We start from the raw sequence: 24,812 nt of genomic DNA on the forward strand, positions 1-24,812 counted from the left end.
AGCACAGGTTCCCCCAACATAGTTGATGTCTGTAAAACTTTACTCAGTAGGTTGTCTGTCCTGGAACATAGAACTACTGAGCACAGGAGGCCACTTGACCCAAGGTGTTTGTGCTAGCTGTCCAGAGGATCAATTTATCTATCACCATTCCTCTGCCTTTTTCCTATAGCCCTCATGTGTTTTCTTTTCAGATGAATCAGTTCCGCCTTGAGTGAATCTGCCTTTAGCAAACTTGCAGGCAGTGCATTCCAGGTTCGAACCAAACGTTGCATAAAATATTTCTTTCCTCCTGTCTCTATAGCTTTTTCTACCATTTATAAGATTGGTTTTACGGCAAATTGCACGGAGGGTGTGGAGAGTCTGCAGAAGGATCTAGATAGGCTGGGTGAATGGGCCAGGAACTGGCAAATGGAATTTAATGTTGGCAAGTGTGAGGTGGTCCACTTTGGTAGGAATAATGGTAGGAAGGATTATTACTTACGTGGCGAAAAACTGCAGCAGGTGACGGTGCAGAGGGACCTCGGGGTCCTTGTGCATGAGTTGCAAAAACCCAGCTTGCAGGTGCAGCAGGTGGTCAGGAAGGCCAATGGGATGCTGGCCTTCATAGCGAGGGGGATTGAATATAAAAGTAGGGAGGTCTTGCTGCGGCTGTATAGGGCACTGGTGAGGTCGCAGCTGGAGTACTGTGTGCAGTTTTGGTCGCCGCACTTACGCAAGGATATTTTGGCCTTGGAGGGAGTGCAGAGGAGGTTTACTAGGCTGATGCCGGAGGTGAGGGGGTTGAACTATGAGGACAGGCTGAATAAACTAGGCTTGTACTCGTTAGAGTTTAGAAGAATGAGGGGAGATCTCATTGAGACGTATAAGATGATGAATGGGATGGATAGGATAGAGGTGGAGAGACTCTTCCCGCTCAGAAAGGATAGTAGGGCTAGGGGGCACAGCCTCAAGATAAAGGGGGGTCGGTTTAGAACGGAGTTGAGGAGGAACTTCTTCACTCAAAGGGTGGTGAATCTCTGGAATTCTCTGCCCGTTGAGGTGGTGGAGGCTACCTCGCTAAATATTTTTAAGACGCGGGTTGATGGGTTTTTGATAAGAGAGGGGATTAAGGGTTATGGGGAGAGGGCGGGAATGTGGAACTGAGCCACGACAGATCAGCCATGATCTTATTGAATGGCGGGGCAGGCTCGAAGGGCTGGTTGGCCTACTCCTCCTATTTCTTATGACTCTTGGGCTGGAGGCCTATAGAACGGGGCTGTAGCTGAGTTGGGCTGACAGCCGTTGGGTCTAGTGGGGATGAGGGGGCAGTGTGAGGATGTTGGATGTTAGGCTTCTGATGGTGAAAAGGGAGAGTCTGATGTGTGCAGTTACACTGCATGGCTCCTTGGACCTGAAGGAGCCATTCTTGCTTCTGGCTAACACGCAGTGCTGTAAGAGCATTCACCTTATGGGAATGAGGAGCGTATCAGCCATGATTGAATGGCAGAGAGGACTAGATGGGCTGAATGGCTTAATTCTGCTCCTATAACTTATGGACCCAGTCCTTCACACTGCCTTTGATCTCTTGGTTTTCCAGGGGACCGGGAAATGTGAGTTAAATTTGGATGATTCTTGAAATATTATAATTAAATGACCAACTCACTGCCTCTAAAGTCACCGGCCTTTTGCACTCCCCTTATCAAACTCCTCCCTCCTCCCTTCCAGCTCCCCTCCATTCAAACAGAACAGGTTGCCTTAAGAGGATTCTGTGACATGTGTGATTGGGTGGGAGGGTGTGGGATGGTGATCTCACCTACCTCTGATCAACTGGACGGCCTTATCCCTCTCCAACGTAATCCAATTTGGAGTCCCAGTATTGGGTTTGCAAGTGGCCTACCAGGGATTGCAAGGAGCAGGGGAGGGTATCCCACATCCCTTCTCATTCTCTGCCAAATCAAGGGACCTGGCATTAGGAAGTGGGACCACACAGGAAGCCAGTCTTTCTACCCTTGGACCGTAATAGTGTTGGGCATCTTGGAGAAAAGTGACTCACAGCTCCCACCTCCAATCGGTGTTCAAGAACCCCATCATTAATGTTAAATCCCAGCCATAGTAACTGAGTGCCTGATTCATTTGTTGCATGCTTTTACCTGATGTAGGCCCAGAAATGGAGAATTAAGTAAACTCAATTGCACTTTGTTGAGATTTCTAAATCTAGGTTTAATATGCCACAACAGAACAGCCAATTTAACTACAACACCTATATTAACTAGGCTCAGTTTGTAATACATTTACATTTCATCTGCAGTTGTTCAGTGATGAACTTTCTCTCACTCTTGACACTGTCACTTTGATCAAGAAGACATTGTTCATATGACTCACTGTCTGAAGACACACATCCCACTATATCTGAATTGTTACAGGGAACCGTTTGGCCCATCGTGTCTGTACTGGTTCTCCAAATGAATATTATGGCTTAGTGCCTTTTCCCTGCGCAGAATCAATTCTTCGAATAAATGCGTCCACCACACTTCCAGGCAGTGCATTCCAGACCTGAACCGCTGGCTGTGTGACAAAGCTTTTTCTCATATCAGATTTACTTACTTTAAATCTGTCTCCACTCGTTCTTGATCCTTTTACGAGTGGGAACAGTTTCTACCTGCCCACTTTGCTCACCTCCCTCTTCTATCAGACCTCCTCTTAGCCTCCTTGGCTCCAAGGCGAACAGTCCCAACCCCTCTGAACTACCCTCATAACTGAGGTTTCTCAACCCTGGGACCATTCCTGTAAACCACCTTCTGCAATCTCTCCAATGCGGTTCACATCCTTCCTGTAGTGTGGCGCCTGGAATTGTACACATTATCCCAGCTGAGGATTATAATGCCAGAATAAACTGAATCGCTCTTTTAAATAGAATTTGCAGTCCAGAAATGGTCCAATTGATCTATGCTGTGAATCACACATCCTCTTTCCCTACCTCATCCAACCCTTTTGGCATTTTTATTCCTTTACTTGCCTAACTTCTCCTCCAATGTTATTCTATTCAGCTGCTCCCTGTACTAATTTCCACATTCTAGCCACTCCCTGTGTCAGAGATTCTTGGGTACCAGCACCCTTAGACACACTTGGTCGACTCTTAATACAAACAGCACAAGACACCATGCATCAATGCAAAATTTTTAACTAGCTGTGCACAAGGAGAACTAACTCCCTCACCGTCCCCACCATCCCCACCCTCCACCAGTAAAATTGGCTGGCGTGGTTCTGACTTCACAGAAAAACAACTCCTCAATTATAATCAATTACCACAAATCAGGAACAAGCATTTTGTTCACACCGTTCATTGACATACATATTCGCCAATTAAATCCTGGCTTTTCACCCTTTAGTAGTCATGATGTGGACATGCCAGCATTGGACTGGGGTAAACACAGTAAAAAGTCTGACAACACCAGATAATAATAATAATTTATATTATCAAATAAATTGGTTGGACTAAGACCTGGTGTTGTCAGACTTTTTACTGTTTTCACCCTTTCCCATTTGATGAAAAATTGGCTTCTACTAATCCTTCATTTGCGTAGCGTATCCCCATATCTCACCTTTGGTATTTGTTATGGAAAAATCCAGTCTTGCTCACCCTCCAGCGAAGGTCAAAAATCAGAATGTTATGTGGCCTCTGCAAGTGAAGGACTATCCTGAAAGCAGACAGTCTCCCTTGAAGGTCTGCAACTGATAACATTCTCACAAGCTGTTACAGAGAAGGCATGATTCTTAAAATCTGAGCATTTCAAATTCCACACCTGGGTAAAGAAGTTAAAAGCCCTTTTTATTTAAATAAATCTCATTTAGTCATTAGACAGGTGGCATAAGTAGTCAGTAATGGCACACCTGAACTTTATATTGAGATATTTAGGACACGAATATAATTGGCCTTCCACACAATGTTTTGCTCAGTGCATTATTTTTGTCTGTTGTGGTGAGCATTGTACTGAGAGTCTGCTTTACATTATGATGCCCTTCATTTTATTGCAACCTCCTTGCTAAAGAAGCTTGGGGACATCCCAATGATGTGATATGACTATATAAATAAAAGCAACATCTTCTGTTTCCATGCTCTGTTTTAGTCCACCCCGCTCCCCCTCGCACGTGCCCTCTCTCCAAGAACGTGGAGCAATTCCAAGTTTCCAATCACCAGCCCCTTAATTAATATTTAAACCTGTTACGGATTTTAAACTGAATTTGATGCCAAGACAGTTGCACGAAAATAAGAGGGGTGGCACAGTGTTTAGCACTGCTGCCCTGCACCGCCAGGGGCCCGGGTTCAATTCCCGGCTTGGGTCACTGTCTGTGTGGAGTTTGCACATTCTCCCCGTGTCTGCATGGGTTTCCCCCGGTGCTCCGGTTTCCTCCCACAATCTGCAAGACGTGGGGAATTTCACAGTAATTTAATTGTAGTGTTAATGTAAGCCTTACTTGTGACTAATAAATAAATAAACTTTAGGCATTGCTCCCACTAGCACACAGCCCTTTAGTCTGAACTCCTGAGAGCACGTTTCACTTGCCTCCGTCTTTCTAATCTTGTGTTCGATTGACTGCACTTCAGTCGTGGCTATTGTTGATTTGTTCTACCTACCTGTATTAACCTGACTTAGTATGATAAAACTCATGAAACAATCGTTTATGACCTGTTTTGACTCTCTCTCTCAAAACAAGTTCCAGGTACCAGTGAAACAGAACACACCACCTTCAATGAACCTATTAGATGGGAAGAAGCTGGAAAGGTTATGGTGACCAACAGGAGCCAACCCTTCAATCAAGTAACAGAAGTAAGATTTCGGAAATTGTGCTATAAATTTGTGTTTTTATTTCATGTAACTTATGTTATGGATGCTTTGTGTGCCTGCTAACTGGCTACTCCTGCCAGTTAAGCTATGAAACGTAATTGAAATGTCAAAGTGTGTGCTCAAAATTCTGAACATCAATGACTAGGTCGCTTGAGTTGGCCATCCTACATAAAATCCCTACAGAAGGTGGCCATTTGGCCCATCGTGTCTGCACCGACAACAATTCCACCCAGGCCCTATTCCCGTAACCCCATGTATTTACCCTGCTAATCCCCCTGATACTAATGGTTAATTTAGCATGCCTCATCAATCTCACCCGCACATCTTTGGACTGTGGGAGGAAACCGGAGTACCCAGAGGCAACCCATGTAGACACAGGGAGAATGTGAAGACTCCACACAGGTAGTGACCTGAGGCTGGAATGGAACCCATGTCCTTGGTGCTATGAGGCAGTAGTGCTATCTACTGTGCCACCACATTTTCACTCAAGTTGCTTGGGATCTTATCTGACACAGTTGTAACAGTTGAACACCTTGATGAGACAAAGTTTCAAGTGGAGGGAACTTAATTGTTTGGGTTAGGTTGATGGGCCTTGCTAAATTATCCCTTAGTGTCAGGGGGATTAGCAGGGTAAATATGTGGGGTTAAGGGGATAGGGCATGGGTGGGATTGATGTTGGTTCAGCTTGATGGGCTGTATTGCTTCCTATTGCACTACAGGAACTCTGAATTGAATGGAAAGGCACCTTGGGTTGCTTGGCTGCCAATCCTCTTGGCGTTGTTGGTCAGCGGGACAAGGAAAATGGAAAAGAATGCAAAGTTACCCACAACCAAAAAGAAAGAGCTGGGGAGGAAACCTTCCTTGATAAATGCAGAGAGCTGATGACTATTTTTGTCCTCAGTGGTCCACACATTGCTTTTTAATCAAATACAAAAATCAGTGTCTCTGAAGAATAATAATAGTGACATAACTAAACTGGATTAACAGTCTTGATGTCCAGCGCTCTCGTTTATTTTCAAAGCAGGAGGAGATTTAAGTGAGTGAGTAGCCAGGACAATGGAACGCCATGTGCAAAAGAAGTAGTTTATTCAACTTGAGCTGGAAGGAAAGTAAATTATGTTGACTACCTCTGATAATTAGATGGGATGCAGTGGGTGTGATTTTATGAATGTAAATATTGATGAGACAACTTACACAATGGCCACATTTATTGTAAATGATCGCTAGTATGCACCAAATTTCCCGCATGTATCTTTGTCATCAAATGTTCCCTGCGCGTTGTGCAATTTAAGCATTGACCCCTTGAACCCTCGCTGGGTTACATTTTTCCCCCTTGTGACTTTTAGTTGAATGACATTTGAGGTAATGAACTGAGTTAGACTCGCTCTGTTCCACAGATTGACAGATTTGAAGGAGACCAGGAGAAATTGTTGGAGGATCCAAAGCCAAAAGGTAAACTACATTTATTCAAAAATTTGAACTTGTTGCTTTCTGGTTGAGGTAGTTTGTGCAACAGGTCCTTAAAAGAGCAGTCACAAGAAATAGAAGCAGGATTAGGCCACCAGGCCCTTCAAGCCTGCCCTGTCATTCAATATAATCATGGCTGATCCATGCCAGCCTCAGCTCCTTCTCTGTGCCATTTCCCCATAGCCCTCGATTCCTTGATCTACAAGAACACACAAAACAGAACCAGATCTGTTGTCTCCCTGTAGTCTTTACACAGAGAGCTGGATTTCCAAACTGCAGCAGAGACAGGTTTGAAAGCAGACACGTCAACAGCTGATTGCAGTCCTCATATGGAGATGCCGGCATTGGACTAGGGTAAACACAGTAAGAAGTCTCACAACACCAGGTTAAAGTCCAAGAGGTTTATTTGTAGCAAACGCCACTAGCTTTTGGAACTGGCTGTTCCTTCATTGAACTCCCACCCACCTGATGAAGGAACAGCCAATTCCGAAAGCTAGTAGCGTTTGCTACAAATAAACCTGTTGGACTTCTTACTCATTTGGTCTGCCAGCAAGTTCCTGCCTCCAATTGGTATTTGAGGAGATGGCTTCTGAGGGATGACAGATACTTGCTTGCGTTTACAAAGTTTAAAGCTTATAAAGTTTTAGTGTCTCAAGCAGGCTTACATTAACACTGCAGTGAAGTTACTGTGAAAATCCCCTAGTCGCCACACTCCAGCTCCTGTTCGGGTACACTGAGGGAGAATTTAGCATGGCCAATGCATCTAACCAGCACATCTTTTAGACTGTGGGAGGAAACCCATGCAGACAGAGAACATGCAGACTCCACACAGGCAGTGACCCAAGCTGGGAATTGAACCTGGGTCTCTGGTGATGTGAGGCAGCCGTGCTAACCACTGTGCTACCTTGCTGCCCAATCTATTGGGTACGCAATTGGGCCAATTAAAGTGTCAATTGTGGCACTCTTCACACGGCATCTGCATTTTCCAGAAGTAGCTGGAGTCTGTGGATGGAATGTTGGAGGACTTCCTGAGGTGGAGTGGGGGGAGAGTGGTGGTTGGTGGTGGGTGCTGAATGCCAGAGATGGATCCTGCAGAGCGATTCGACATGGATCCACAGGGCTGAGAGGGTCTCAGCTGAGGCCATGTTCCATCCAGCACCTCCTCTGTATTGATGGCTTGGTAGTGTCCTTGGTGTAATTAGCAAGTCTTCAGAAGGCAGCTCCACCCTGAGAAGTCCTCATGGTTCAACAGATACACAGCCCCGGTGGGGCTGCTGGTCACCAAGAACCATTCCCATAGGCTCACTTAAGTTGCTGAACCCATCTGTCATCCTTGATTGGACAGAGCTCCCAGAGACAGACTGGTAATGGGTGGCAAATCTCAGAAGTCTCCTCCAGGGCCCTGCTACCCCTGAAATCCCAACCTGGAACATAGCTCCATGTCAGGATAAGGATCTTGGAGTTAAAATTCAGTGTAATATCTATGGTCCAAGTTTGAGAAACACACGTACTGAGTGAAATACTGATTTATTCAACTTGCGTAAGGTAATTAGAATTACTTCAACATGAAGTGCATCCAAGAGTCAAACCAGCTGTGTTCTTCGCCTTGGCTCAGATCTGATGTGTAATTATGAAGAGTCATTTAGCAATTAGCATAATAGCTGTGGCAAAGATCTAAGTGGAAGACTCGTGGGCAACTTCTAGTTTCCCTTCTCATTCTCAGTGTTAAGGGGTTGTTCATTTAACACAGATGGAGAGAATTTTGTCCATTCAGAGAATTGTGAACATTCGGAATGTTTTATTCTCAGCCATTGAATGAATTCAGCTCCGAGATTGCTAGATTATTTGGCTTCACAGAGTTGAGGGCTGTGGAGATAGGGCGAGAAAGTGGAGTTGAGGTCCCAAACTAGCCATTGTTTTACCGAATGGCAAAGAAAACTCAAGTGGCCCTACTGTCGATTCGCCCTCCTATTTTTTCATATTATCCCCCTTTCTTCTCCTCCTACTCTCTCTCTCTCTCTCTCTCTCTCTCTCTCCCTTCCTCCACCAAAGAAAATAATTGGCAATTTTAACATGATAAGGAAGCCCTCACCAGTTAGGTAGTTAGAATAGCATCCCTTAAGATCACTATGTGAATAGATCTTTCAATACAAGCACCACATTATGGTGATACTGGAGCCACCCACAGGAAATTGCAGCCTTTGAGGAGGTCATATATATACTGGTAGATTCCAAAAAAACTGTACATTTTGTAACCACAGCATGAATTTGCCCTGACACAGCTAAACTCACACTGCACAGTACATTATAGGATTTCCTTCCTGTATGTAAAACCATACAGCTATTTCATTACATGAACTGCACTTAACACATTTTTAAAATCAGCTTCAATTTCCTTTTATTGTAAATTTATGCATAATGTGCTGATTATTGCTTGATATTCCATCTGGGGGTTGAATAGTATAGTCCTTTAAAATGCAGTTCTATTTTTGGTCATGTATAATCCATTGTATAAAGAGCCCTGTGGAGTGTTATCGCTTAATTATCTAACATGCAAGTAGGGCACCATTTGTATAATCTGAGGATATGATTCAAAATTGGACCCCCATCTCCATAAATGCTTTTTCCCCACTTGGGATAGCAACAGAAATGTTGCCCTCTCTCACTTGTAAGGACTCAAGATTCCACATGTGTGGTCCAAACAGATGTGGGTAAAATCTCAGCTGGGAATAGTACTGACGCGGGGGTGCGTTGGGTCAAGGCACTTGAAGCAATCTTCAAATGCATTTCAAAAGCAGCTCTGCCATTGAATGACAAAAGGCAGTCACAACAATTCTCACAAACATCAAACATAGGACTGTATGATTTAGAGGGAATAGGCACTCGCAGCCTGTGCTCCTGTCGTCATGTAATTTTAAGGTCATTTCCCAGATTAAATTTTGTGCAGTGTAGACTGTTAGCTTTCTCTCTTTGATCTCTGCCTGCAGTTGCAGGGGAGATTAAACTGAAGTGATGGCTGATTTGCTACAAGCAGAGGGTGCTGGAAATGGCTAAAATTGAAAGGAAACACTGCAAGTGCACAAAAAATTGTGTTTTTTTTTACTGGACCAGATTGCAATTTCAAAAATGAACTGCTCAATCATAGAAATCCCTACAGTGCAGAAGGAGGCCATTCGGCCCATTTGAGTCTGCACCGACCACAATCTCACCCAGGCTCTATCTTCATAACCCCATGTATTTACCCAAGCTAGTGCCCCTGACACGAAGGGACAGTTTAGCATTCAATTTCCAGTCTCACCTAAGCCGTACACCTTTGTACTGTGTGAGGAAACTGGAGCACCTGGAGGGAACCCACGCAAATACGGGGAGACTGATGTCAATATACATTTGTAGGTAAAAATAATTCCAATTTCTCTCTGAATTCGTTGAGTTGGGAATAGGTATTAAAGGAGACCCTGCCCCCACCCACCCACAGCAGACTGGAATATCATCTTGCAGGCAATTTTGGTTTATAAAGAGGAAAGTAAATAGAATTAGTCAAAGCACTATGAGTGTTGTTACCCTGAAGGCAGCCTGGCCGGTGAATCTCTGGTCCCATTTGTGAGGATCGCTCATTATAATGACTGATAGGGCAGCATCCAAGTCAATCTTTGAATCCCCACAGTGCAGGAGGTGGCTGTTCAGTCTGCACCGACTCTCTGACACAGTATTTTACCCAGGCCCTCTCCCCTGCCCTACCCCTGTTACCGCACACATTTACCACGGTTAATTCATCTCACCCAGAAAGGGCAATTTAGCATGACCAATTCACCCAACCCACCTACCTTTGGAAACTAAACAACAATTTACCGCGGCTAACCCCATTTCATACAATCACAGAATCCCACCAGTGAAGGAAGAGGCCATTTGGCCCATTGAGCCTGCAGCGACTACAATCCCACCCAGCCCCTATCCCTGTAACTGCACATATTTACCCTGCTAATCCCCCTGACACGGAGGAGCAATTTGACATGTCCAATCCACCTAAACTGCACATCCTTGGAGTGTGGGAGGAAACTGGAGCAGCTGGAGGAAACCCACGCAGACATGGGGAGAATGTGCAAATTCCACACAGTGACCCAAGGCCAGAATTGAACCTGGGTTGCTGACACAGGCCCGCTTTGGGTCATAGGATCGCAGGGTTGACGCATGTATCTTTTCAAAGCTTAAAGGCAAATTTCTGTCTTCTTCAAATCTGAACCATCCAGTCTTCCTGATTAACATCCTCAGTGGATCAGTCAAGTTAGCCAAGCTCGAGATGTACCTCTCGCGATATTTAACTTTGACAAAATGTTTACCCCCTAGCTAACTTACCTTTATCAGTAATAAAACAACCAGAAAAAGCGTTCAGTAAAACTAAGAAATACAAAATAAAGTTTTGCAGTTCATTTTTGCGTGCAATCGTTCCAAATTTTCATGAGCTTGTCAGTGGAGATTCCTACTAATTCAGCATCTGATCCAGCATGGCACCCTCAACAGCGGGTCTGTATATTTTGGAACTAGATGAGCAGGAGTGAGGATCCTCAGTCGATCCTCACTGAGACATGCTGAGTGTAAACCAGGAACTGCTGCTGCTGTGACTCACCTGATGAAGGAGCAGCGCTCTGAAAGTTTGTGAAACCAAATAGGCCTGTTGGACTTTAACTTGGTGTTATGAGACTTCTTATTATTGCTGCTGCTATTTCAATGATCCCTGGGCCATTATGTTCCCACTATAATTGCACTGTCTTAAAATTATGCAAGTTTAACGAACTCTTATACTTTCAGAGCTCTAAGTGTGAACATTTGGTAGAACAAATCACTTCAAGGTTGTTTATTTGCATCAGGAAATAATAGATTCCTGGAAGGCTGTAATCCCATCCATTTGTGAGACTTAACCACAACAAAGTATTCTAGGAATACAGATGAACCCTTCAAGTAACTGCTTATAGAATTTGGTGCAACTGCTTGTCATCAGTGTGATTAAGGCTCTTGTGAAATGAAAAAGCCAGCAACTAATTGCATGCAGTTTACCAGAATGAAGTTACTCCATGGCGTTATCCAAGTTGTGGTTATAATGATTGTAATTTTGTCTGGCAATGTTCGTACGTGCACTTGCAATTCTTTGTTTTGCGGCTGAGGTTAACTTGATAGTTAATGCGTTTTGTATTGTTTTTGCTTTAGCATCTGAGCCCCTTAGCCTGCGAAACTTTAAAAGGCGGTCCCAGTTTTTTGAGCAAGGTAAAACAAAATTTAACGTGCGTACGTTTTGTGGGGTTATCGTCCAGGCTTATGTGGGGTTATCAAATGGGCTCCCGATTATGTTGACTATCTGCTCTGGTACGAGGGCATATGCTTATCACTTTCCATCTTCTTTGTAAAGCTTATTATTTTATTAATAGCCTTCTTCTTTTCGTAGGCTCATCAGAATTTGTTTTCAATTCGTCAGTCTACCTTTGTGGTAATCGTTCATTGTCGCACCCGACAGATGTGCACACTTTCAAAATGCTGGCTTACAAATGCTGAGAAATGTTTCCAATGTCTAACTATCACTAGACACTTGGCAAACGGGCATTTGTGTTTGTAATTGCACTGAGCGTGTAAATGCCTGATGTATAATGTACACAGCGTATTCCACTTGAGGCTGTACCACCACGTTAACATTTCATTTTCGACTGTGAAGTCCCGAGTGTTGGACACTAATCCAATTGGTTGGACAATTTAAAATTTGCAATGTTGCATTTTGTTAAATATATTTTTAGCTTAAAAAAAGGTCCATTTCATAGACCAGGTTTGCAGCATTGTGTGGTCAAACTGTTGGTACAGGTCTCTTTTTTTTCCACATCATTTCTTGCTTGTTGTCTGCATGCAACTTTTGAATGAAACTCTTTGCATTCTTTTTTTCCCTTTCTCTTCTTTTCAAATTGTATTGAATTTTGTGCATCTTTGGCACCATAAGCATTTTAAACGAAAAGCAAGTGTGTTTGATTTTTAAAAATGCATTAATAAAGGTGCGGAAAATAACTGAAATAACATGAGGTAGCACAGTGGTCAGGTATTGCCCCATTGTCTTACTTGGATGGGTTTAATACTCTTCTCGCTGTTTTATAGAATCTCTACAGTGCAGAAGAGGCCATTCAGCCCACTGAGTCTGCAGTGACCCCACCCCCACCCTATCCCTGTAACCCCTGTAACCATGGCCACTCCACCTAACCTACACACCTTGGGACACTAAGTGGCAATTTTACGTGGCCAATCCACCGTACATCTTTGGACTGTGGGAGGAAACCCACGCAGACACTGGGAGAATGTGCAAACCCCACACAGACAATCACCCATGGCTGGAACTGAGGCAGGTCCCTGGAGCTGTGAGGCAGCAGTGGGCCACTGTGCCGCCCAACTATGTGTCAGAAGTGGGATTCTCATTCTGCAACGAGAAAGGAGTTTGATGTTACAGTTTTGATCTTTTTCCCAACAACTTCCCATCATTTAAGCAACTTAATGTTTTCATAGCAGATCCAAGCTTTGACTGAAATCTGCGCCTGATACTTATTTCTGCATTGGCTTAGCTTAGCCCAAGCTGTGTGCCATGCTAGAGAATATTCAGAGCTCCAATTATATTTCCAGTCATCTCAGATAGCAGTGCCTTGCAGCTGGAGAACTTTGTACCAGCTAGAATGTGTCTCCCAAGATCATCAGGAGAGAGAGAGAATGACTTGCAAAAGCATAACTGAGATACTAGGCTGTGCAATCAATGCTTTACATGGCATGTGAACTGAGTTGGCTGTTTTAAATGCAAGCTCTTTCTCTAAGAAAGCTCCTGTAAAGCTGCAGCCTCCAATGATATCTTGCCCTATCCTCTTCAGTGGCATAATCCATTGAAAAGCTGAAGAGTTTCTTCGGAATTGGGATCATTTGAAATTGAGGCAAATTTCGACAACGCCTTCATCTTTCATCGTGTTATATTAGATCACAACTTATTGCCACTTCACAATGATACTGGTCATAAATTCCCAGCCAACTGGGACAATCTTAACCTGGGCTGTAATGTTAGTTTAACTCCATGCCAAGTTTACTCTGCATTTAATTCCTCTACTGTTGGGTGTAAAACAGCATTCTACCCAGTCCCATTGGTGCCCCAGTCACACCAGAGGCTAAGGTTGTCCTCCGTCACTCCAATTAGTGGGACAGATACACAGACAGAAGGTCCAGTGGAGTGAAGATAGTCCTGCAGGTTTACTCATAAATGCTTTGCATGTATACCAGCCCTTTAATGTAGAATCCTTCGATCTTCCAAGCCTATCAACATTGAATGCTTGTTTGCAAATGTCAAATGTCTTTGAGAAGTCACTCAATAGGTTTAGCATTACACTGTGTAGGCGCAACATTAAGGAGGTAACAATGGGAGCATAATAACTTTGTACTGTTTTGAAAGAACTTCTATCTTAGTAAAGCAGACTCGGGAAATGTGCTGTGTTGAGGAAATGTGATATTTTGGTGCCAGCTTATAATTTCTTTCTTTTTTTGCGTAGGAGGATCAGAAACGGCAATGAGTGATGTAAGTATAGTTCAGATTCTACCCTTTAATTGTATACAAGAAAAATCATTGGGCAATATTCAGTTGTCATCAAATGTCCCATTTCCAACTGCATTTTTTGTCATGGTTCCCTAAAGGGATGCCGTTCGACCTTTTTGCATGCCTGCAAAATTAGACGCAATGCAAAACCGTAATTTAAGATTGTTGAACACTTAATTCAGTTGATCATTGACAGAAGTGCTTGACATTGAAGAAAGTTAGAAACACTCCTTACATGTGAAAGTTAAAGGTGTCACTGCTTTCTCCTTGCTGTGGTACATTAGCTACAAATTCCATCAATTAGTGTTTCAAGTCGATGGTCCTGGAATCCTGAGGAGGAGAGAAAGCGCCAGGAAATATGGCAGAAAGAACAGGACCGACTGCTACAGGTACAATGTGGCTGCAATGCTAGCCACATGGTGTTGAGGTGGTTCTACGGGTTTACTAATAAACGCTTTGCATGTATTCCAGCCCTTTTAATGTAGAATCTTGTAACATCTAACAAAAGTATCCATTCCATTACTTAGCAGGGTGCAAAACATTGAGCAATTCTTTAAAAGAAATATCTTTGCATTCAATCAAGTGTCTCAAATTCTCAACTGTGGAGAATGTGCCTTTTATTTTTTTTAATCCCGTTGCTTACCAGGTGAGGGCCCAGGTGCCTGCACGATACACTTGTTCATACATTTCTACCAGTGGCTGGCCGTTGCAGGCCAGTTCAGAGGAGATTGCAAGTGTATGGTCTTCACCCAGGCTGCTTCCACATGAAGAAGTTCCCCCTGCGCCATATCTCCCCAAGCTGGGGTGACCGATCATTGTCAGGAGGATTGTGGGTGGGCGTGTCCCCTCATTGGAGACTGCATTTTGTTCAAAGAATCAATTCTCTGATCAATTTTGTCCCATCTCTGTCTCCACTTGCCTCTGTAGGAATGACAGAGGTATTCATTAAATGTATTGTCACCCACCCCTTCCCCCTTTGTACCATCAGTTGTCTTCACAGTAAGAAGTCTCGCAACACCATATTAAAGCCCAGTCGGTGTATTTGGAATCACGAGCTTTCGGAGTGCTGCTCCTTGCTCACCTGATGAAGGAGCTGCAGTCTGAAAGCTAGTGATTGCACACAAACCTGTTGGACTTTAACCCAATGTTGTGAGACTTCTTACTTTGCCCACCCCAGTCCAACGCCGGCATCTCCACATCATCAGTTGTCTGGGCATAGCTAAAATAGACGGCATTGTTTGCGACTGGAGTACTTGGAGAGTTTGTTCGGTCCAGCAACCAAACTGCTTGACATGTAACTTCAAGGCAAATGATGCAAATTGACAATAGAACTTAATTGATAACTGCAGCCAAGTGTGTTAGAAATCATGGAATTCCTACACTGCAGAAGGAGGCCATTCGGCCCATTGCGTCTGCACCGACACCAATCTTACCCCAGGCCCTATCCCCACAACGCCACACATTTATTCCGCTAATCCCCCTAACCTACACAACTTGGGACACTAAGGGCAACTTAGCATGGCCAATCAAACCTAATCTGCATGTATTTGGACTGTGGGAGAAAACCGGAGCACCTGGAGGAAACCCAGGCAGATGCGGGGAGAAGGTGCAGACTCCACACAGACAGTCACCCAAGCGGGGAATCGAACCGAGGTCCCTGAAGCTGTGAGGCAGCAATGCTAACCACTGTGCCACCGTGTCAACCACTAAATTAATATATTCAGTTCAATATGAATGGCTCATCTGTTGCGCAACATTTAAATTTTCTTAATCTGCAAGACTAGATATTTCACTCTCCGAGCATTCAGTTCACCTTTGACTCGAACAATAATTTGAGTACCTGTCTGGCTGTGAAATGGGCACGCATGACATTTCATTTACACGCATGTTAAGGTTTCTTGTTGTCCAAGCCCAATTTTCCACCCTCATTCTAGGGAGGACTTATCACTGCTCTTTCTTAATGGCGTAGACCCTAATGTTGGCATGTGGTTGGAGTGCTGTTGTTAGTTCTAAAAAGGAACATGCATGAAGTAGTGGTGATGGCTTGTCTTTTTTTTCATTGTAGTTGTGCAGTAGTAACTCTTGTAGAAACAGCCCTTGCCAAACCTAGACTCGTGTTTGTTTGAAACTTTAGAAATCATTGAGATGCGTGCCGCCAACTTTTAAGAATGTTACACACACCACTTGTTGACTCTGAATCACTTCTCCAGTGCTGGTACCTGTGGTACAGTTCAGTAGAGTTTTAGCACATCAAATAACGGGCCCCTTTTTATTGTAAATCCTGTAATGTGTTGAAATTGGTGCGTAGATTTTACATTGTGATTTGAATAACTCATGAATCATAGAGTATAGAGATTTGCAGCTTGGAAACAGGCCCTTCAGCCCAACTTGTCCATGCTGCCCTTTTTTATAAACTCCTAAGCTAGTCCCAATTGCCTGCGTTTGGCCACATCCCTCTATACCATCTTACCAATGTAACTGTCTAAACACTTCTTAAAAAACAATATTGTACCCGCCTCTACTACTACCTCTGGCAGCTTGTTCCAGGCACTCACCACCCTCTGTGGGAAAAAATTGGCCCTCTGGACACTATTATATCTCTCCCCTCTCAACTTAAACCTATGCCCTCTAGTTTTAAACTCTTTTACCTTTGGGAAAAGATGTTGACTATCCAGGTGATCTATGTCCCTCATTATTTTATGGACCTCTATAAGATCACCACCCCTCAGACTCCTACGCTCCAGAGGAAAAAGTCCCAGTTTAGCCAGTCTTTCCTCATAACTCAAACCAACAAGTCCTGGTAGCATCCTAGTAAATCTTTTCTGCACTCTTTCTAGTTTAATAATATCTTTTCCATAATGGGGTGACCAGAACTGTACACGGTATTCCAAATGTGGCCTTACCAATGTCTTGTACAACTTCAAACTCGCATCTTGGCAATTCCAAACACTAATTTTAATTTTTTTTTTGCTTCTAACCTGACTGGGAACAGAATGTTGAAGGTTGGCTGGCAATTTTAGTCTGATTCTAGTTTTGGCACTGGTGGTTGCTCCTAGTAGTACTGGTAGAACGCAAGGTATTCCTCACTGTTTGGTGTGAATGCTTTTATTTACCTAATGATTTTGAACTGTTAGGAAAAGTATCAGCGCGAGCAGGAAAAGCTGCAGGAGGAATGGCGGAAGGCGCAGCAAGAAGCTGAACAAGAAGGATCCAAGTACTACGAGGAGGTAATGAAATACGCAGAACGCAATTAGATGGGACGCTGAGTGATTCATGGAGATGCGGGTGGGAGGGTGTGTGAAGAAGCAAGTTAGTAATCTCTAAATTTTAATTTTGCCCTTTTGAAATTGCAAAAATCCCTCTCAATTGTTCTTCGTCATTAAAAATTAGCGCAGCATGGTGGCACAGTGGTTAGCGCTGCTGCCTCACAGTGCCAGGGACCCTGGTTCGATTCCCAGCTTGGGGCACTGTCTGAACGCTAAATGCTGACTTTCTTGATTGAGGATGACAATCCAGTTATTTGCGATCTTCATGTCTTTTTTTTTGTGGTGGTTAAATATCTTTCAAGCATGTGAATAACCATGTTTTCGGTGGCAATCTAGTGCACCCGTTGTCTCTCTGACAAGGCTAGCGTTTCTTTAAATAAGATGGGGGTTCATATGTAATGATGCAAATCTTATCAAAATAATCATGCTTTTGAACTCCGCTTTGACTATGCCCTTATTTGCCATGTGTGTAACTCTGAGACTTCGTTGAAATACATGATCAAGCCACCGTTAAAATATAAATTACCACTGAATGGAAACCACAGTTTGGAGATATCTTTGCCAATAATGAAAGCATTTGTGAACACAAGTGCAATAATGGAATAATTGCAGGGGCGGCACGGTAGCACAGTGGTTAGCACAGCTCCAGGGACCTGGCTTCAATCTTGGGTCACTGTCTGTGTGGCGTTTGCATGTCTCCCTGTGTCTGCGTGAGTTTCCTCCGGTGCTCCAGTTTCCTCCTACAGTCCAAAGATGTACGGGTTAGGTTGATTAGCCATGCTAAAATTGCCTCTTAGGGTCCGGAGATGTGTAGGTTAGAGGGATTAATGGGTAAATATGTAGGGATATGGGGGTAGGCCTGAGTGGGTCGGTGCAGACTCGATGGGCCGAATGGTCTCTTTTTGCACTGTAGGGATTCTATGAAAAAGATCAAACGTCTCAATTAATGGCAACTAATTGTACAATTTTTGGTTCCATATAGTTTGTTACAGGATTTCCAGGGAAGGAATAATTTGAAATATCGAACCATAATAAACGATTGTTATATAAACAAATTTGATATAAACCACCTATCCAAGGTTCTCCGTGGTAGAAAGTGAAAGGTACAAAACAACAAGGAACAATAAGGGTCTTGGTTTAATTTACATTTCAATATGGATCTCAGCATTGGAAGTTAGCTTCTGTAACCTAATTGAAGAAAGGAGAAGAAGCCCTTGCTTTCTGTTTCTGATTGCTATCCAGTAATCTGTACCAGGAGGACTCTGTATGGATTTCAGGTGGTGTTAGAATCTGGTGTGGTGTACCTCATGGTCAAATAGTTTACTGAAATCCTTCCACAGTCAGACTCACCTGATGAAGGAGCAGCACTCCGAAAGCTCGTGATTCCAGATGAACCTGTTGGATTTTAACCGGGTGTTCTGAGACTTCTTACTGTGTCCACCCCAATCCAATGCTGGCACCTCCACTTCAAATCCTTCCATGCCAGGAATGATGATTTGAATGATTTTACTGGAGGATCTGCCCACCATGGAGGCATTCTGCAGTAGGAGCTTGAGATGGTAGACGGAAGAATGTTATTTTATAGCAGTGGAGGGGGAATAGATGGTGGGTGGGAGAGGGGGCATAGGTAGTAAAGGAGAAAGGACTGGATGCTTTTCCTTGGAGTAAGCATTTAAAAATTCTTACACACACCGGCCCTGGCTGCTCCTCAATATTTCCCTTTCCTACTCGATGAACACTTGAATAAAGTCCCAATTGGGTACTTCTTGTCTTTCTTATTATATAATTTTATTTTTAATAGGAGCGCAAAATACTACAAGAAACAAACACTCCGCAATCGCCTTCAAATACATTGGATGCGCCTGTTGAGTCCAAGACCCAGTACACTTCTCGAAATTGGATTACATCTTGGAATGAGCAGGAAGATTCCGAGGAAGAATTGCAGGACCTGGGAGAGGAAGAGGATTGGCAGCAAAGGGAAGAGGATGAGGCCAGGCAGCAAGAGGAACGGCGGCTACAAGAAGAAAGAAGACGCCAAGAAGAAGAAGAAGAAGCAGATCGCCTTGAACAAGAGAGAAGGCTGCAGGAAAAGAGAGAACGTGAACGGCAAGAACAACGGCAGCTCGAGCAAGAGCGACTTAAAGAGGAGAAAAGGCAGAGACAACAAGCAGAAGAGAGAGCCCGCTTAGCAGAAACTGAAAGAGTTCAACAATTTCAACCCCAGTGGTAAGAACTATCTATTTCACTGAGTTAGTTTGCAGTACCAGATGTCTGTATCTCTGCGCTCAGCTGCTGTGATCTGTTAAGTGTATTGTACTATAAAAACTGGTAATTGTTTTGTGATTGCATTAATTAATTTAAGAAGACAAGAATGTTCTCAACTAAAGTGAATGAATTAGTTTAAAAATGGCAGTACTTGCCGTAAAGATTGCATTCGCATACAATTTATTTTTTTTCATATAGACCATAAATCTTTGTACATGTAAATCTCGCTCACATATATAAGGTGCCAACATTTGTCTGGCAGGGGAGAGTCAACGATCAGGGAGATTGATTTCTCAGGCTGGGGAAGAGTCAATGATCAGGCAGGTTGATTCTCCAGGGTAGGGGAGAGTCCACAATCAGTAGGTGGTGATGAGGTTTAACAGAGTCTTTACATAGCCATCTCAGCCTTTTAGCTAAGGTCAAGCATCAGGTCAAGCCCAAGATGAGATGTAGTGCTTGGATCGTGTTGTCTCTGTTGCTTTTTAAGTTTATTTATTAGTGTCAAAAGTAGGTTCACATCAACACTGCAATGAAGTCACTCGATTGGATTCAATTTGTATTTGTTCTTTTGGATGGGATAAGAATTAAAAAATTTCAAAGATTCATAGAATCCCTACAGTGCAGAAGCAGGCCATTCGCCCCATATAGTCTACACAATCCCACCCAGGCCCTATACCCATAACCCCTCATATTTACCCTGCTAATCCCCCTGGCACTAGGGTTAATTTAACATGGCCAGTCAACCCAACCCACATGTCTTTGGCTTGTGGGAGGAAACCGGAACATCCGGAGGAAACCCACGCAAGCACGGGGGGAATGTGCAAACTCCACACAGACAGTGACCCGAGGCTGGAATTGAACCTGGGTCCCTAGTGCTATGAGGTAACAGTGCTAACCAGTGTGCCATTGTGCTGCCCAACAAATCCTATTGTGCAATTTCCTCCCAAACTAATTCGCAGTCATACTTAAAGTTAATTTATTAGTGTCACAAGCAGGCTTACATTAACACTTCAATGAAGTTACTGTGAAAATCCTCTGGTCACCACACTCGGGCACCTATTTGGGTATGCCAAGAGAGAATTTAGCACATCTTTCAGGCTGTGGGAGGCAACTGCACACCTAGAGGAAACCCATGCAGACACAGGGAGAACATGCAGACTCCATACAAACAGTGACCCGAGGCCAGAATTGAACCTGGGTCCCTGGTGCTGTGAGGCAGCAGTGCTAACCACTGGAAATTTTAATTGTGGCGTATTGCGGTGAAGCCTCAATAACTTGGTCCAGCAGAGTTCATTATCTCAGCCATGTTTCTTTTGTGGTTTGCGGGTTTTTCACTGTTGTAAACGAGGGCTGGGGACCCTCCAATATTCTGTCGGTTTCTCCTGCGAGCAAAAATTGTTCCTTCCAATGCTAGTTAGTGATTGGGATCAATCATTCAGAGTAGTTGTGATATGCTGGTCTTTCTGGAATCTGCTTTTAAGGAATGAATGGTGTATCTGTGTGCACACACACACTATGTAATAACCAGCCTGCAATGTCATTGTGATTCTAGGGCCAAGTCAAAGTCAGTCTCTGAACTTGATGAACTTGTCACTGTGCAAGGACATGGTAAGTTTCTCCTTCTCTAGAATGTTTCAGTTGGGGAATTCCCTTTAGCTAGCTACTTGAATTGGCCAGTGACCGAATCATAAATGACTTGAGAATAGCATGGTTGCAGTTATTTAGTAAATATTGTTTACATGTTCAGAATCTAGTTTTGAAGAGTAACAATCATCTGAGTAAAATATGGCTTGGCAAATATGTAATTGCAACAGTTACTAGGGAGTAAGTATGTCTATGACCATTCCTTGGCAACCTCCAAAGAAATTGAATGCAATGCAACTTAAATTTCAAGTATTCCAATTAAGAATAAGCCTGGTGAAAACATCACTATTGAAGACTCCAATCAGTGTTGGCTTATTTGTATATGAGATTCTCCTTCCACTTGGATAGCACAAGAGTTATGCTGTCACTTGCCTCGATGAGTGACACCAGCTTGAAGCTTGATACCATCCAGGACAAAGCAGCCCGCAATGTCCATAAACATCCACTCCCTCCACCACTGACGCTCAGTAGCCGCAGTGTGTACTATCTACAAGATGCACTGCAGAAATTCACCAAAGATCCTTAGATAGCACCTTCCAAACCCATGACCACTTCCATCTAGAAGGACAAGGGCAGCAGATGCATAATGATACCACCATCTGCAAGTTCCCCTCCAAAACCACTCACCTAGCCACTGAGTCAAAATCCTGGAATTCTTTCCCTAATGGTATTGTGGGTCAGCCCACAGCACATGGACTGCAGTGTTTCAAGAAGGCAGCTCACCACCACCTTCTCAAGGGCAACTAGGGATGGGCAATAAATGCTGGCCAGCCAGCGACACCCATGTCCCGTGAAGTGAATACAAAGGAATGCAGCCAAGAGCCAATAAATATTATTACAGGTCACGTGAGTGGGCTGATAGATGGGAACAGGTACTTGAAACAAAATTTGCGCTTTTCTTATCTTTTGTCTTTAATCTTTTGTTCGAACACACGTGGAAAGCATTACCCTTGCATGAGAGTTAATGATGTGCTGTGGTGTGCCTATGTGAATGTGTATTTAGGTGTAAATGTGAAACCGGTGGGTGGTGTGGCCCTGTGGTTGCTACAGGAAGAGAAACTACGCAAGGCGCAGGGGTCGGCGCGAATCGATTTGGAAACCGAGAGGCTGAAAATCCTTAATCAGATGAAATATGCTGACCCAGAGAGAGGTGGGGGATCGGCTCTCTGATCAGCAGCCAACCTTATACCATAACCTTTCTGTCAATCCAGCGATCAAACAAATCAGCGCATTTTCGGCTTGACTTTTAATAGCCACTTCCGCTTTAAATCAATGTTTCCTCGAAGGATACGCGGTTCCCGATCTCAAAATGGAAATGTCTCCCGAGCACGTGATCTCAGTTGCATGCTTACACCCCCGCAGTTTGTCTTGATGTGCTTGCCACCTGCTGAATGTGTTGATGCAACACTGCGCTGATCTGTGGACGACCGATATTTGAAACACTTAATTGTACTACTTGTTCACCGTAATTGGCTGATCACTCACTGACAATCATGTCACCCCCCCCCAACCCAACAATCTAATAATGAAATAGATGTTTCTTAATCAACCTGGAATTTGAGTGGTTATTTGTGACTCTGCTGATTGTTGCTTGTTAAGCCCATAATGAATGCTCTGCAATGATTCACATGATCTGTGTTGATAAAGAAAATTTTCTGCTAATTCATACTTGCAGTATTATGTAAATGTGTTTCCAGTACTGATGATGAGCTTTGGATTTGATCGTCCTAAACTCCAAGTGTTCCTTACACTTTAAAGTTTATTTATTATTGTCACGAGTATGTTTACATTAACACTGCAATGGGGTCACTGCGAAAATCCACACACTCCGCCTGTTTGGGTACACTGTGGGAGAATGTAGCATGGCCAATGCACCTAAGCAGCATGTCTTTCAGACTTGTGGGTGGAAACCGGAACATCCGGAGGAAACCCATACAGACATGGGGAGAACATGTAGACTCCACACACAGTGACCCAAGCCGGGAATCGAACCCGGATCCTTGGGCACCAGTACCAACCGCTGTATCGCCTGCCAAAACCCCATTTTAAACTGAGTATTCAATTACATACCATCAGCTGGGGGTAATCCAGATTTTTTTTTTCAATTAAGCTCTCCTGGAGAGTTTGAAACACGGTGGCAAAATATTTAGGCCCCCGATGATTGTTGGCTTTGGTTGTTAGGCGATGTGAAAAGCAAGATTGCGGACAATTCCTGGATCAAGAGCGAGTCGCAACAGAAGACCTCACAACAGAAAGACACGACGCTCTCGCCGGCCGAGCAAGAACGACAGAGAATCCTGCAAGAGATGCGGCGAAAGACCCAGCTTCTGAACGACAACAGCTGGATCAGGCAACGAAGTGCCAGCGTTGCTCATAAGAATGGACCGAGTGCTTATGGATCGATGAGAAGGTAGGAACAACGTAGAAATTAGAAGCAGGAGTAGGCCATTTGGCCCTTCAAGCCTGCTCCACCATTCATTATGATCATGGCTCATCACCAAATTCAATATCCTGATTCCCCCCATATCCCATGATCCCTTTAGCCCCAAGAGCTATATCTAATTTCTCTTTGAAATCTCACAACGTTTTGGCCTCAACTACATTCTGTGGTAGTGAATTCCACAAATTCACCACCCTTTGGGTGAAAAAATCTCTCCTCGTCTCAGTTCTAAAAGGTTTAACCCCTTATCCTCAAACTATGACCCCTTAGTTCTGGGCTCCCCCACCATTGGGAACATTTCTTTCTGAATCGACCCTGTCTAACCCTGTTAGAATTTTATGTTTCTGTGCGATCTCCTCTCAATCTTTTAAACTCCCAGTGAATATAATCCGAACTGATTTAGTCTCTCCTCGTATGACAGACCTGCCACCCCAGGAATCAGCCTGGTAAACCTTCACTGTACTCCCCCTATAACAAGGACTCCGCTACACCAAAGCAGTGGTAACATTTGATTTGCCATTCAATCTGCGTATTAACCATCCCAATCCTGTGTTTGTGCACACTTGCTGTCCATAAAAAATTTACTTCTTGTTATTATCCTGATTGTTACATTTTATCAATTCTTCCATTTGAACATTTATGTTTCCACACTTATAAGGCCAGTGCCAGTGTAAGTTTTCATTACTCTTGTTGTTGCACTGTTTAGTATCTCCTAATTCCTTAGTCCATACCGTGAATTAATTCTTAGATCGCAAATACTTCCAACATTCAAATACACTAAATTTTGTTATTTAGGTATATGATTAACACATTCTGTTAAATTAAAGTTAAAAGAAGTATCTTTCAAAAGGAGAATGAATTAATTTTGTGCTCACTGGTCCAAGTTATTTCTTCTTCTCCAATTGAATTATCACCATCCACATAAAGGACAAAGTGAGTGAATGGATTAAGAGTAGTTTACAACAGAAAGAACTGTGTCTTAAGCTTCTGGTTCGTTGCTCTCAGCAAGAGCATTACCCTCTTGCTCAGTCTACCCCCCCTCACTCCTCTTCTCCTTATCACCTATCCACTCGTTTGCGCATGAAAGTCAAAGGATCATAGAACCATATAATTCCTACAGTACAGATAGAGGCCTTTCGTCCCATCAAATGTGCACTGACTCCCTGAAATAGCATCCCAGTCAGGTCCTCAATTCCACCCGATCCCCGCAATCCAGCACATTTACCATGGCTAATCCACCTAACCAATCTAACAACGCACTAAGGGGCAATTTACCATGGCTAACCTACCACCTAACCCATACATTTTTA

General features: G+C 43.6%; 1 protein-coding gene across 3 annotated transcripts in view; it reads left to right on the forward strand.

The window, feature by feature from the left end:
• LOC145349533 (LIM domain only protein 7-like) overlaps positions 1–24,812 on the forward strand; it is a 200,313-nt gene that overhangs the window by 164,702 nt on the left and 10,799 nt on the right. For all 3 annotated transcript variants that reach the window (XM_080198113.1, XM_080198114.1, XM_080198115.1), the window contains 10 exons: positions 4,702–4,808; positions 6,224–6,278; positions 11,496–11,552; positions 13,844–13,869; positions 14,172–14,276; positions 17,022–17,114; positions 18,955–19,379; positions 20,971–21,026; positions 22,066–22,212; positions 23,244–23,472. In XM_080198113.1, the coding sequence (XP_080054239.1) occupies positions 4,702–4,808; positions 6,224–6,278; positions 11,496–11,552; positions 13,844–13,869; positions 14,172–14,276; positions 17,022–17,114; positions 18,955–19,379; positions 20,971–21,026; positions 22,066–22,212; positions 23,244–23,472 (1,300 nt within the window). The remainder of the gene's footprint in view (positions 1–4,701; positions 4,809–6,223; positions 6,279–11,495; positions 11,553–13,843; positions 13,870–14,171; positions 14,277–17,021; positions 17,115–18,954; positions 19,380–20,970; positions 21,027–22,065; positions 22,213–23,243; positions 23,473–24,812) is intronic.

The sequence above is a fragment of the Carcharhinus amblyrhynchos genome, chromosome 10, assembly GCF_965287045.1.
Source record: "Carcharhinus amblyrhynchos chromosome 10, sCarAmb.v2.hapA, whole genome shotgun sequence".
NCBI classification, from domain to species: Eukaryota; Metazoa; Chordata; class Chondrichthyes; order Carcharhiniformes; family Carcharhinidae; genus Carcharhinus; species Carcharhinus amblyrhynchos.